Source organism: Buteo buteo, chromosome 11 (genome assembly GCF_964188355.1).
Source record: "Buteo buteo chromosome 11, bButBut1.hap1.1, whole genome shotgun sequence".
NCBI classification, from domain to species: domain Eukaryota; kingdom Metazoa; phylum Chordata; class Aves; order Accipitriformes; family Accipitridae; genus Buteo; species Buteo buteo.
In genome coordinates this window covers 20,171,923-20,187,379 of record NC_134181.1, presented here as the reverse complement: position 1 = coordinate 20,187,379, position 15,457 = coordinate 20,171,923, and the positions used below count along the sequence as shown (strand labels likewise).

Genomic DNA, 15,457 nt, shown 5'->3' with positions numbered 1-15,457 from the left:
TTTCCAAGGCAGTTCAAAACCCACCAGGTGATACTTACAGACTCAATTTTGTCAGGATCAGATAGCAGTGCTGCTCCCATACCTCCCTGGGAAATATACAGAAACTGTTACACACTAGGCAAACATGTTTTTCAACTCAATTATTTTGCCTAATAGCAGACCACAGCAAAAGTAAGAAAAAAAAGAAATTACACATCACATTTGAGAGGTCTTAATGTCAGTAGTTTCTGTCTACACACTACATTTAGAAAAACAGGCTAAGACAAATTAAGTGGCTGTATTGAACACAAATTATGAACACTTTAACAATTTAATATTTTAGCTGTTCTTTCTGCACTATTTCATCTGCATATATAGATCTAGAGGCCAACAGGCAGACATAAGAAATAATTTCAAAATTGTATGAACATTTTTGACCGAAACTACTGTCAGAAAATAACGATTCACCAGCATTTGAATTTTTGATCTTTCACACTAATACAGGGTGGATGTTTTGGTGTTTTGTTCTTAATTATGATTCTGTGGAAGAATAAAAAAGTCTCCCTTGTAATTAGTTATGATACAGAAGAAAGTAATAAAGGCTAAAAAAAACCATTACTGGAAACATCATCAGACCATTATGAATTTAATGACATGTCCTCAACATGACTACAGTTCCTTGGTAATACCACTTTATCTCAAAAGCAGAAAAACAGAGGAAGTTCAGAAACAACAGAATCTAAATACATAAATCAAAAGACTCCAGAACAGGGGAAATTAAAATTTGAGTTCAAAAGAATGTCATCTTCATAAGTTATCATTGAAACAAAAAAGTTAATGGGATTAAAACAGAAAAACTCTAGAAATATATGTGGGTAAAATTATTCACAAGTTAGATGGAATATATTAGAATAATTTAAGTTATATTCTTCAGAGTGCAAGCCAACCTACAAAACTAAGTAGTACTGAAACAGAAAATCCCCCCATAAATTGATCCATTCTATGCCTTTCTTGCACCATCACCGGGTACTTTCAACACTGACCATTGTCAGACCCAGGCTGAAACACTATGAACTGTTAAAGCAAAGATACTAGAGACCTGAAAGATGTCCAGCATTCTTACACACCTCACATGCTCCAAAGGAAAAGCAATCTTTGTGATGAAAAAACACCAGCCCTCTCTTACATGCTCTATGTACTGTCATTAGGGCCCTTTGGTTCTTCTGTTCCAGAACTCCATGATGTAGTCTGTCCTTTTATTTCTTTAAGGTAATATGATCTAAAATAAACCCTTTTCAAGTAGTTTTATCAAAAGATATGTTCCATTAATGGAAAATAAATCCATTTAGACAAAGCATTCTTTTTTCTTGGCTGAAAAACTGAGAAAGGAGGACAATATACTTATGTGGACTAGAGTCTGTACAATGTCATGACATCATGCAAGGTATGGGTATGTTTGGCAGTGTCAGCTTTGGCCTTTACTATTCCCCATTTTAACAACATTGCTTTCATGCACCTGATACCACATTTCAATCAGCCATGTATTTATGTGCCAGCTAGAATTCTGTGACAGTTTATTGTATTTTTTTCTACTGTGAAAGGGGAGAGGGAAAAAAAATAGTTTTCCTTGGTCCACAGGCAACTTGGCTTGCCAAAAGAAAATATATAAGTTCTAGAAAAGCTTACGGTGATACTAGGAATTAAGGCAGATCTCAAGTTACCATCTACATTTGTGCTCTTGCTTTAGTAAAAGATCAGTAAAAAGCTTCCAGATGTAAAGATGGGTAACACAGAATTAGGAAGTAAAAGTACTGCCTATGTGGTTATATTATTTTTTCTGTTTAAAGGATTAAGCTTTACAGCTTCACATGACAGAGAACTTGCTCCAAATGCTAAAAATGCCAATGCTACAAAGACTAGAGGATAGAAAGTTTAAATGCAACAGCCAGGCTTCTTCCCTGGAATGAAGTTTTAAGTCTTTAAAGATGGGAAGTTCCTTTTTCTTTGACAATAAGTGCAAAATTTCTCTTATCTATTCTGCCTGAACATCTGACATCAAAATGGAGCTCCATGGTCTAATTTACTGATACTTTATCTATACAGTAACTGGCTTAACAGTGCTAACAACCAGTTTGACTGCTCTGTTTTAGCCACAGATAGTGGACTAGTTTAGAATTACAGGTGCTTGACTAAAAAAATCAAGTTTTAACTGATCCACCCTCCTCCCACTTAAAACTGACCAAGAATTGAACTCAGCATTGCTATGTTGCAAATGTTTACTTGCTCAGATGACAAACTGTGATTCCTATTTTTATTAAGGCTAAGCAGAACATATTTCACTCATTCAACAAATTAGTGACCTCAGGAAAACAGACACCCCCCCCCAAAACTAAACACTTTCTTTTATCCTGTCTTACAGAATTTACTTTTAAATGCAACATATGACATAGCCTGTCAGAGTTTTCAGAATTCTAAATAGTTTTAGTGTTAACTTTGTACAATAATACAATTTAACAACTTCACTACGTTCTCCTCAATATTCAGTGGTTGTCCTGTCAGAAAATACAATCACCACTTGCTCAATGGTACAAGTCCACACTAACCTGAGCTTACAAACTTAATACATGCTTACCCACTTAAGGATATGGTATGTTTAATTACACGACTAAACCTATTCTTAAGGGAGATTTCTAATAGAGTATGTTATTTTACTGTATTAGGGCCATTACACCTTCAAGACTCTTCTGTTTATTGCAAAAAAATAAACTCAAGTTTATCTGCATGAAAATTTTACTGCTTGAATTTGTTCAACCCAGAAAACTTGAACATGTATTCCACACCTCTAAGAAAGAAAAAGCTTATTTAAAAGTAACCAAAGTCCACTTGCCTTAGTAGAATATTCTTTTGGGCATCCCATGTTGATATCAATACCAGCTACATCACTCTCTCTGAAAGAGAAGAAAGAAACAATTGAACAATTGAAATATTTTTCAGCATATTAGAACAAGAATCAGAAAATAGACATCTTACCAGGAAACTTGTTCTATCATCATTAAGGCTTAAATAAGAATTTAAGGTTAAGTTTTCATTTGAACTTCTGAATTTTTAGCTTCTCACTTATATAAGTTACGTATTTATTTTAACATCAGTCTGAAGATCAGTCTGTCCACAGGTTTCAATGACCAGTGTTGTGCAGAAGCTGTCACTAAAGCAAGTCCTATTGAAACGTCCATCTATTTAAAATGGAGGCTTAAAAACACCTTTTTAAAAGGTTTGAAACACACTTTTCATTTCTGCACAATACTTTATTGGGGGTTTCAAACCACAAACAGTAGGAGACATTTTCAGGCATATTGGTCATACTTGCAGCTGGGCAATACCCAGGGAAATTTCATATTGGAGAGATCAAGGACACACTGCACTAGCAAAAATCCATCAAGCCCAGCATAGAACTTACGCAGCTGCTGAGCAAGAATTATTTTAAACAGAAGTTGCAGTTACACCACTATACCACTGGCCTTTTGAGATGCTGTACTTTACTGTGCAGGTCCTACAGAACTTTTCTTGGTCCTATCAAGACCCACCTTGATCCTCTCAATCATAAAAAACTGTCTTCCACAATAATTCCTCTCTACAAAAAAACCCTAAACAAACCCATGGTGGGAAGGCGGTGAGAGAAGATGACTTACACAAGCTTAGCTACTGCCAGAGCTCTTTCAGCATCTGCTGAACCCTGTTGGTAAAACAAGAGGATTTATAACTATAAAATACCATCAAATTAATTAAAAATTACATGCTCACTTGCACACGTGTATAACTATATTTGCCCTAATGTTTAGTATAAAGTAACAGATACCCATCCACAGCACAGCTAAAGCATGTAGATTCAGCCACTGAAGAGGAGAGGTCTGTCCACCCTTTTAACCTACAGTAGTATCAAATGTTCTTAGCCCATCACCATTTGATATTTATTTATCATGCTCTTAAGAAGCTCCACTAATAACAACTCTACAAGCAGCCTATTCCAGGGCTACCATTACCACTGAAAAAGGTCTTTTTACTATCTGATGCAGTCCACACTTCTCCCTCCCTCCAACTCCCATCATCTCTTGTCCTACACAGAGTGGTCTAAAAGAGCAAATTACTATCTTTTTCTCTCCACCAGCCTTTAATCCATTTGTGCAATGCTAACGCACAGGTTAATCCTCTCTTATTAACACTAAACAATGCCATTTTTTCAGTCTTTCCAGTGAGACTGTTTACAGGACAGCGCAAGACTTAAACATGTGATCAAACATCAGCATAATTTATTTTTGGTATCTGTATGTTCAGAAAAACATCAAAGATACCTATTACAAAAAGAAGCTGCTGTCATACAGTACAGTATTCATCTTAATCACCTCTTCTGAAAACTTCTGTATGGAGAGCTTATAATGTAGCATCTTGATCACATGTGTAACAACAGATTAGAAATTCTGCAACACATTTGGTGTGAAACTCTACTTCTGCCTGAAGCATCAAGAAATTGATAGTCTGCAATACAGAGCGCTGCTTTAGACTTAGATTAATATTACTAGCACTACCTTGTTTAACTATGTTATCAGAAGAGTATCTGTGGTTGGTTTCTTACCATTTGAAAGACAACATGGTGCCTCTCCCTTTCACAAGTTCTGAAAACAACTCTTTCATTAGGTGCAATGAAGTCCACGGTTTCAAGTACTTCTATATGAAATGAGAAGCAGATAAAACAGACAAATTATATACAAATGTAATCACAAAGGAACTCATCTGACTATGTAACTTGTATATAAATGAAATGCTATCAAATAAGTCTTCCATGAACAGCAGAACTAATGGCACCCTACCTCCTAAATGTCCTTGCAGTACATTTCTTGCATGTTAGTGTTTCCCTCCCATAGTACTCCCTAATCATTCCCCAGCCTGTTTCTTGGGAAAGCATCAGCACCAGAACAAATCTAATGATGAATCAGCCAGAATGAACATAACGGTACTATTTTTAGGAGGGAGCAGGAGGGCAAAGTAGATTTGTAGTGGACTTCCATTCCCCAGCAGGGACATACAAACAGCTGTTTCTCATGCCACTTAGCTGGGGAGGTCTCAAAGATATCTTTTTAAGAACTTGTCTGTGAAAATCATGTTAGGCCAGATCTAGCCTATGGACCTCAAGTTAATAAAAGAACGATAAACAGTGAGATCTTGTATGTCTTGCTTCCTTATTGAAGTAGACTAAAAGGTGTGTATATTATAATGTCACAAACAGCTAACATTGATAAAGACTTATGATTGGAAACTGCCTCTACTGCAGTCCAAATGAATTTGTTTCCTGGACACTATCAAACTTTTCTTGAAAAATTAAAAGGCTTTGTAACTAATATTTAGTAGTTTTGCTCAGAAAATTAGATTTCATATTAGCACATACACATGTAAAATTTCTGGGAAAAAGAAAAAAAAAAAACACCAAAAAAAACCCAAATCAAAACAAGAGTTCCTTACTGTTTATTATAATAGCGTACGAAGGCAGTAGAGAGGCTGAAGCGAGTATGTAGAACTGAGGAGTGTTATCTGTTAATTCCAATTTTATTATTTGTCTTTTTAACACACATAAAACTAAAAGCTTTAACATTTTCAATAATGCACTGGAACATTAATGTCCTGTCTATTCCAGCTACTAGTTTCTTTCACCTGCTGCCAGGAATCATAATGCTGAAATATTAGTAATGGATTTCCAACACTAATCCCATTTTTCATGATAAAAAGAGAAAGACATACTTCCAGAAGCTAAAATTATAAAGTATTTCACTTTAAAAGGCCTATATCTGCACAGCCAGTAACCTGACCTCTGTCAAATTGTTTAACAGAAACCTCATCAAATCCTTGTAATAAACTAAGTCAATGGTGCAGAAAGACTTTGCATTAAAGCTCTAAAAAGAATAAAAAACTGTCAGTTACAGCCCTATCCTCCAAAAACATTTATGGTTTTCCTGAGGGACACTAACTGAACTATTGAAATTCCTCAAGAAGGGAAACTGAAAGTTTGAAAATGTAAAGCAGCAGACAGGTGTAAGAAGGTAGTACTTCAAAAGCTTATTTTAAGTCCCTAGAGACAGTTTAGAGAGATTATATGTCCTGATGCCTCATTGTAATCACTATAAAATTACTCCAGAGAAATAATTATCTTTTCTCTTAACTTGAAAAAAGAATGCTTAGATATTAACAAAAGAAATGCTATACTTGCCATTTATAACCCTCTTACACTGCAGCATCTTTATATCAATCAGCTCCTGAGAAGAAAGAATAAAAATATCTCAGTGAGTTGAAGTGTTTAAACTACCCAGCTATAAACAGTTCCCATTTTATTAAATAAGAATATCTACCTAGGGATACCAAATACAGAAAAAGAATGCAAATGAAAACAAGAGTTTAACTATACAACATGGTCAACTGAAGTTTCAAAATACAAATCAAACATATGAACATAAGAATATTATATGTTTACATAGTTCTAGAAGAACCATTTTGTTTAAGTACCTATCTAGCAAGCTGGAAACAAAGCAGAACGAGCCACCTAGAGTGGAAGGGGAAGATAATGTTATAGCAACAGAACAGCTCAAAAATTAACGTAGATTTGTACTGGCCAAGCACATAGGTGAACAAAACAGCAGTATTAGGCTCCAAGACTTCTTTACCCTAACCCTGAGTTTTAACAGTTCTCTACATTTGTTAAAAGAAAAAATTAGTCTTTGTGTTGACCTTTACTGTAGAACAAACATACAGTCATCATTCTTCTAGAATTGATGACTTTCCTTCAGAAGAAACTCAGAACTTTAATCTACATATATTAGCCTAACTGCAGATTTATGCAGTTCAATTTTTTAAGAACACCATTTGAGTCCTTTTCTCTTATGCATCTCATCAACTTGATTATAGGTGAGCTTTAAGACAAACTGACTACCTTCAATTGACAAAGGGCTACAGCTTGAGCCAATATAACGTATTAGCTGCTGTCCTGGTTTCGGCTGGGATAGAGTTAATTTTCTTCCTAGTAGCTGGTACAGTGCTATGTTTTGGGTTCAGTATGAGAAGAATGTTGATAACACACTGATGTTTTCAGTTGTTGCCAAGTAATGTTTAGTCTAAAGTCAATGATTTTTCAGCTTCTCATGCCCAGCCAGCAAGAAGGCTGGAAGGGCACAAGAAGTTGGGAGAGGACACAGCCAGGACAGCTGACCCAAACTGGCCAAAGTGATATTGCATACCATGTGACTTCATGCCCAGTATATAAACTGGGGGGAGTGCTACTGGGGGGAATCGCAGCTCAGGAACAAAGTGGGCACCGGGCTGTGAGCAATTGCATTGTGCATCACTTGTATATTCCAATCCTTTTATTATTGTCATTTTATTATTGTTATTATTATCATTATTATTTCTTCCTTTCTGTTCTATTAAACTGTTCTTATCTCAGTCCATGAGTTTCTCTTTTTCTTCCAATTCTCTCCCCCATCCCACTGGGGGCAGCAGAGGGAGAGTGAGTGAGCGAGCGGCTACCTGGTGCTTAGGTGCTGGCTGGGGTTAAACCACGGCAGCTACCGAAATAAATATGCAACTGTTATTCCAACTGTTATATAAATAGAGAAAAAAACCCACCATACTATTGTGTTAGTTACTTGAAGAGGTTTAGTCTACTATAGATTCTTTGCTTTAGCAAATAATACAAGGTTTAAGACCTCCTGATTTATAGGTAAGGGATAAACAAGCAATAAATTAGGCTAATCTCAATCTGTTTGCAGTATACCATAGGTCTCATGAGTAGTGCTTTTAATTTAAGTTTTTAACTAATACTCCTTATCAGGTACTGTTCACATTAAGTTCTGAAACAGCTTTGAGATCCAAAATGTTAAGGGGACTGGGGGGAAAGGATTGGAAAACAAAAGGATAAATCAGAAAATGAAGTTTTACCATACAGAAATGAAGTTACAAATTGCAGTTATCCAGGCCATTCTGTTGCCAAACAACTGCAGTACAGCTGCCTACAACAACTATTTTATACTAACTTGTCAGTTCTTAAGAAAAACCTACATAGTTTTTCTGATAAAACCCATTAAGACAGCTATCTAACTGCAAACACTAATCCATGTCAGAGGCATATTAACTCTACTGTTTCTCAACAGCAATGTGGAAAAAAGAAAAAACAATGAGGAAGACCTGATTTTTGAGGTGAGATGAGGAAAACTACGACAGGTTTTTAGCTGTAAGAATAACCTTCACACTACAAGTTTTGTTACATACTGCAACTTGTTAAGTAAGTTTGAGGGTCTCTTCTTTTGAGGTACTGTTTCTCCGGAATTGGAGCAAAAAGTGTGTGTGAAAGACAAACTGCTTTAGCTGTACAGTTTACACTGCTGGATTAAATACCTTCTCATACCCTGTGACTTCAGCAGTAAGCAAAGCAATAGTTTGTGCATGTGGTTTGTTGTGGTTTTTGGTTGTTTTGGTTTTTTTTTTAAAGAAAAAAACCAACACAATTTCTACATTACTACCTTCCACTAATTTCCTGTACAATGGCCCTGTCAAACCTGTGGTTAGTGAAATGCAGTAGCTGCTCAGTAACAAGGTTCTTTCCTACTACTAATAAGCATAAGGGATACTGGAAAAGTACAAAGGCTGTCTGAAGCCTGACTCACTTTAGTGTTTAAGACTTCTAGATTCTGTAACTCTATGCTTGTGATTTCTCTATACATGATCTACAGTTAGCCTCCTAGAGAAGGAAAAAAAAATATATTCTCACTTAATCCCATATAAAGCAGAGAGGTCATAATTCATCAACTGGGAAACTGATAATTATTGTTTGTCAAAGAAGAAAAACACCTTATTACTCCAAATTTTTTGACAGACAGTGGTAACTATTCTACTGAATTTTGAGATTTTTTTTAATTGAATCATCCAGCAATAATTACTCTTTCACACAGAGCCGATCTAATAAAATACCATTTGTAATTCTAGAAGCTAGAGACAAAATGTGAGCTGTGGCCAAGATAAAGACAGCATATTGTCTCTCTGAGAACAAATCTTTCCTTTCATCTCCCCCAAAAAGGGTAGTGAGCTAACTCGCAAGAGAACAGCTGTGAAGGTTCCAGGAGAACATCATAAATGACTGATTCTGACAGTTTGTTTCAGTATGTTCTATTGTAACAGATCAAACATTCTCCAGGAAAGCCAGTATTTAAGCCATGTTTACATTATTTTTAACTCTTTACTGTTTTGTTGTTTGGATGGTTTTTTTTAAATCTTGGCCGAGTCACGTAACTTGTAACAGTGCCTACATTTCAGAAGAGCTAATAATAGCACTGAAGGGGAAAATGGGAATACTGATGCACTGCAAGGATAAGGATAGTGAAGACTAGCAGTCCTACCAATAACATCTGCACCAAACCGGAGTCTCAACTTCAGGGAGCTTTAAGAAAAGTGGTTAAGCAACAAGGACAGCAGTGCTGTCAGGAGTATATATGGATGCCCCGGGTTAGCACAGCAGTAATAACTGGGTGAGAGGGTAGGTCAGCCTAAAACTTCCTTCAATGTTATGACTCTACTCAAAAAACAAAAAAAAACCACCAAAAAAACCAACCCGAAAAAACCCAAACAAACAAAAAAACAGAAAAACGCAAGAAAAACCAAAACACCGTGGAATGTGAGGAAATTGTTATGGTGAGTGTTTTGTCTAAATGAATTGAAGTTACTGAACAGTCTTAAAATATGGTTCTGCCATAACTTGAGAACTGCTGACAGGGAAATGCCTTAAGCCATAGCGATTCTTTTTTCCCCCATTTTTCTAATGAAAAATATATATAAAAGGAAAAAGTCCTACAATAAACAAAGTCTATTTGTACTTTTCTTAATAATAATGTTATCAGATAAGACTGCCTCATCTGCTCATCCTTCATACCTCACAGTACACGATATCAGCACCATAGTCCAGAGCAAGAAGACGCATTGGTAATGTTCCCACTCGCACCATTGGAGCCAGGATCTTCTTTCCTCTAAAACACAGAGGCGTGTTCACCGTCATTCCTGTTGCGGTACTAGCTGAAAGAGAAAATCAAGGGGCATAGCCACGGAAGAGTTTCCTACCCGTGAACGCCCAGAACCTTCCTTTGGCGGGAAGGGGGAGCTGGGGGAGTGCGTGACCCTGCCAAACCTGACAGGGTTCCCTGTCAAACCTGACAGGGCTCCCTTGGTAGCTGGCCGGCCGGCTGCTCCACCGCTGCCGTCTCAGCTCCCGCGGCCCTGGCGCCACTCGCGTGGACCCGTGAGAGAGCCCAGCGGCGCCCTGAGGCGTCGGGGCGCCTCCGGCGGCCCCGGGGGGGTGCTCCCCGCCGCACCGGCTCCTTCCCCGGAGCGAGGGGCGCCGGGCCGCCTCTGCCACAGCCCCGCCGGGCTACGTTTGCCCCCGCGGGGCTACGTTTGCCCCCGCGGGGCGCGGCACGGGCGAACGTGAAGGGGCCGCCGTCGCCGCCTCCTGAGGTACCGGCCCCCACCCCCCCTCCGTGGGACTCACCCTCCTCGCGTGGCTCCGCCGCGGCTCCGGGGGGCGGGGAGAACCGGGGGAAGCGTCTCTTCACGGCGTCATCGGGCGGCGCCGCCGTCGTCGCCGCCGCCGCCGCCGCCGCCGCCACGTGAGAGGCCGCCATGGCGCTGAGCCGCGGCGGGATGGCGGCCCCCCTCCCGCTGCTGCTGCCGCGGCGGCTGGCGGCGGGCGCGGAACCCCCCGAGAACGTGGTGCGCGTCCCCTGGGCCCTGCGGCTGCGCCTGCAGCGGGGCGCGCAGCGCCGTCGGCGCGGGCAAAAGGAGGCGGCGGCGGCGGCGGCGGCACAGCCCGGGAAGCTGCTGCTGCGGAGCCGGCGGCCAGAGCTGAGCCAGCCCCGCTGGCAGACGGTGGGGCGCTGGGAGCGGCCGCAGCTAGTGTCGGCGGGCTGGAAGCACAGGAAGGCCTGCGGGGACTACTTCCAGCTGGAGCCCTCGCAGGAGGCGGCTCCCGCCCTGCAGGCGCCGCCGCCGCCGCCTGACGCGGAGCCGGGCCCGTCCTTCGCCGCCATGGGGCTGCAGCCGGCGCTGCTGGCCGGCCTGGAGGGCCTCTCCATCGGCCGCCCCACGGCGGTGCAGCGCCTCGCCATCCCCGCGCTGCGCCGCGGCCGCAGCGCCCTCTGCGCCGCCGAGACCGGCAGCGGCAAGACGCTGGCCTACCTGCTGCCGCTGCTGGACGGGCTGCTCTCCCGCCCCGAGGGGCCGGCGGAGGCGGCGGCGGCGGCGGCGGGGCCGGCGTCGCCCCGCGGGCTGGTGGTGCTGCCTTCGCGGGAGCTGGCGGCGCAGGTGGGCGCGGTGGCGGCGGCGCTGTGCCGGCCGGCGGGGCTGGGGGTGCGCGGGCTGACGGGCGGCGGCGCGGCGGGCGGGCTGCGGCGGCAGCTGCGGGCGCCGGGGCCGGGGGCCGCCGTGCTGCTGGGCACCCCCGGGGCGCTGCGGGAGGCGCTGCGGCGGCGCTTCCTGGCCCTGGGGCGGCTGCGCTGGATGGTGCTGGACGAGGCGGACGCCCTGATGGACGACTCCTTCACGGAGGCGCTGGAGGAGATCCTGGCGCACGCCCCCCTGGCCGCTGGAGCCCCCGGGCCGGCCGGCCCCGGGGAGGCGAGGACCCAGGTGGTGGTGGTCGGGGCCACCTTCCCGGCGGGACTGAGCCAGACGCTGGGGAAGTTCACCGACGTGGGCCGGTTCGTCACCCTCGCCACCCAGAGCCTGCACCGCCTGCCGCCCCACGTTCAGCAGAAGTTTGTCCGCCTCAAAGGCCGGGACAAGCTGCCCGAACTGCTGCAGCTACTCAAGGAGCGCCCAGCGTCCGGCGGGGCTGTTCTCATCTTCTGCAACAGTGCCAGCACCGTCAACTGGCTGGGCTATATCCTGGATGACCACAAAATCAAGCACCTGAGGCTGCAGGGACAGATGTCGGCAGCTGCCAGAGCCGGCATCTTTGCCTCCTTCCAGAAGGGTGACGTGTCTGTCCTTGTCTGCACCGACCTTGCCTCGCGGGGGCTGGACACCGGCAGCGTGCAGCTAGTGGTCAACTATGACTTCCCAGACACCCTGCAGGACTACCTGCACCGCGTGGGGCGAGTTGGACGCGTTGGAAGCAAGGCGCCTGGAGCTGTGGTTAGTTTTGTCACCCATCGGTGGGATGTGGACCTGGTGCGGAAAATAGAGACTGCAGCCCGGAAGAGGACAGGTCTCCCAGGCATGGACGCCTCTATTAATAAGCCTCCACCTAAAGGAGGTTGATTCAGGTTGCCAAGCAGTAATAAGTGGCCTGGTAGGGACTAAGCTTGAAGTCATTGAGGCAGAGGGAATGAGCTTCTGTGTGTAAACTAGACTGAAAGAACAGAGAATTGAATTTCAGAACCAGGTGATCAGGTTAACTTTGTGCACTGTTCTGGAAGCTGCAATAGTCATTTCCATAGGCATCAGAACTCTGGGCTTTCCAAAAAGAAGCTAGTAAGTAAGTAAGAAAATGCCTTTGGAGAAGACTGAAGAATGAGCTCCTCAGTTGATTTTGTTTAATTTTGTTGAGACCTTTAACTTGAATTCAAATCGGAATGAAAGTGTGCCTGTATGCTGTGCAGCTCTGTTGCATTTCACTGCTTCCCACCAGCAGCAGCTAAATATTCATTACTAAAAATTAAAAATTACTACTGTGGCAGGAAAAAAAAGGAAAATGTTTTCCTAACTTTGATAAAACTTTCACCAATTACAGATACATGTAGAAAGACTAAAGGACAAATTATATTTGATTTTCTTGTAATGCGGCAGTTCATTCAGAGAATTCTAGACCAGATACCTCTAAAGTTTGGTGGGAACGAGAAGGCACAATAAAGCTTGAGGCTTTTTCACTGTCTTAATTTGTCATTTTATGGTTACCTTTCACTGAGAAAGGACATCTTGCTGCTTCATGTTCTGTTAAATATTAAAAAAAGCCTTTAAGTGTTTTCTGCTCATTTTTTCTAGATGCTATGGTGACATGTCCAGTCTCTGAAATGATTGTAAAAACAATAAAAAATCCAACCCATCCAAAAAATGTCACCTGTTGAAGGAAAGAAGTGTGTTGACTCATAGGTTCTAATGGCTCACAGGTAACAGAGTACAAGATTTCTTTTGAATATCATGCCATTGTTCTTTCCTGCTTTAAACCAAAAGAACTAAAGTGACCCTGGAATTATTTCATATCTAGCTGCTAGTTTGTGTCCGTGGTAAATAATCACACAAAAATAGCATTTTAGTTCTGATTTCTGTTGCAGTGATTTATCACCGCATTTTCTTTTAGTGGTTGTTTTTCCCATGCTCTCCGCTTTAGCCTGTGCTAAAACTCAGTATGCAGAAATAATAAACTGTTAAATGAGAAGATCACAGCATAGTATCTAAATCATTGGTTTCAGAGGAAATAAGGCACTGGAGCTACTCTTAGTATACTGAGAGTAAAAACTAAACAAACAGAAAACTTTCGCAGATAATCACTTAAGGATAAGGCTATATAACCTTATACTGGAAATTGTACACACGTACTCTTCACATTGCACAGTTTAGGGGCTTTTAGGGGAAGTTACAAGCTGCAGTAAAATTATTTAATACAGTACAAAGCTTTCAACTTTATCGAAATACAGTGGAGGACTGATCCACTCAGAGACTGGAAACCTTTATATTTTGGACCCATTCATTGCACGGATACTTGCCTCTCATCTGCAGTTCGTTTAACTGCGAATCAGGCAATGTATGTGTCCACAAGCAGAAGCTTACTGTTGATGTATAGGAATAGGGTAAATCCTTAAACAGAAAGCTGGGAACAATATAGTATTATAATTTACAGATGATCCTATTTCCATTTGTTAATATGCATCTTCTGTTGTACCAGGTCCTCTCAACTGCTGAGAAATAGCTTCCTTTAACTGTAGACACACAGATTAAATGAGATAAATTATATTCAAGAAACTCCAAGTATGAAATTTTAATATTTGCTTTCCTGCTTTGCCTGAGCAATTTCAGGCTGACTCTACTCTGTCTCAAGTGTCATATAATTTGGACCTGATGTTTTTCAAAGCTGTAGCGCTTTACTGTATTGGCACAAGTTACTACCTGCTTCATAGAGTGTCTTTCTTTCCTGAGGTAGCTGGCGATGGTGACTGTGCTTCTCAGTTCAACATAGAGAGTCGCCCTTTTAAGTTTCTGAGGAAAATTGTTGCTTGGGATCTCGGATGTCCAATTTCAAGTATTTTTCTTCTCATATAGCTGTTATACAGGACTAAATCAGTCAGTTGGTCAGGCTAAAATTTTTTACTGTTGCAGATGTTGTGTATTGTAATACTTTGCTCTGTTACCTACTAAATAATGCAACTGAAGTTAACCACAGTTAAATGATGTCACATAGACAATAACTTCTGACACAAGATCCATGGTCAAACTATGTGGCAACGGTCATTCATAGTTAGTGCATCTGCTTAATTTGGTGATAAGAGAGTATTTTTTTTCTTGAGTTAAAATATGTGGAAGGAAAATGGGAGGAAGGTTGGCTTCTGATAAATTACCCAGGTTATAAAAGGCAGTGTGGGCATACTTGACACTGAGATACAAAATATACATGTTAAAAATGAATGATTGGTGTATTACACGTTACAGAAATCAATTGTATGTGTTCTGATGGCCATAACAAGAAATGCTTAAGATGTTCTACAAGGTTATATTTGGATATTTTTGTTACATTTTTTAGATGTATGATTTGTAGTTTAACTTCTGTAACTCACTTTTAAAAACTCAGCAACGTAATCTATGAATCTGGAATCGTGTTACAGTGAATCCCATGACAGGTCAGTCTGGAGTGCAGCACACGATATTATCAGATTAGACAACACAGTGAAATAATAAAGTTCTTTCAGCCATAGGCTTCTTAATTTTGAAGTAATATGCACTTTATATATTTACAAACAGTAACCTTGAACTTGGTACAAATGCTCTAAACTGATCGTTGCTAGGGCACTGTTGATCAAAACAGTTCATCAAAATAAACAACCCAACCCCACAAACCTTTTGCCATTTATATACTAAAGTGGCCAATAAAAAGCTCTGGGTAGATATACTTAGAGAACACTATATTTACCAATAAAGCCTTTTGTAAACATTACTTTCAACAAAACCACAGTTCTTTTAAGCATATATTGAGAAATACTACTTTCCTACTGTTGCGCACAAAGACAGTTACTGGAGCCAGTAATTAACAGCAGTAATTACATTCAGGAGCACAGAGACATTCAAACCCTGGGATATATAAGCTGATACAGAGCCACCAAATGCAGATATCCACATCACTGACACATGTCATGTGAAAGGTTTTACTACCCAATAGGTAAATACTATAGCAAAGCCTTCAAGG

The 15,457-nt window shown here is 41.6% G+C and overlaps 2 protein-coding genes across 4 annotated transcripts in view; one reads left to right on the top strand and one right to left on the bottom strand.

Annotated features, from left to right (window-relative positions):
* Nucleotides 1-10,693, bottom strand: part of DUS2 (dihydrouridine synthase 2) — a 28,982-nt gene extending 18,289 nt beyond the window's left edge. The window contains exons 1-7 of one of the 3 annotated variants that reach the window (XM_075040278.1): nt 10,553-10,693; nt 9,941-10,080; nt 6,236-6,281; nt 4,610-4,701; nt 3,669-3,712; nt 2,863-2,927; nt 39-82 (exon numbers count right to left, since the gene is read on the bottom strand). In XM_075040278.1, the coding sequence (XP_074896379.1) occupies nt 39-82; nt 2,863-2,927; nt 3,669-3,712; nt 4,610-4,701; nt 6,236-6,281; nt 9,941-10,080; nt 10,553-10,685 (564 nt within the window). In that variant the 5' untranslated portion in view covers nt 10,686-10,693. Of the gene's footprint in view, nt 1-38; nt 83-2,862; nt 2,928-3,668; nt 3,713-4,609; nt 4,702-6,235; nt 6,282-9,940; nt 10,081-10,125; nt 10,519-10,552 lie in introns of those variants that run through there. The other 2 variants (XM_075040280.1, XM_075040279.1) reach the window with 2 other exon arrangements.
* DDX28 (DEAD-box helicase 28) lies at nt 10,684-14,966 on the top strand. The gene has a single exon (XM_075040277.1). The coding sequence runs from the start codon at nt 10,684-10,686 to the stop codon at nt 12,319-12,321; it is 1,638 nt and encodes a 545-aa protein (XP_074896378.1). The 3' UTR covers nt 12,322-14,966.
* Nucleotides 14,967-15,457: the final 491 nt, after the last annotated feature.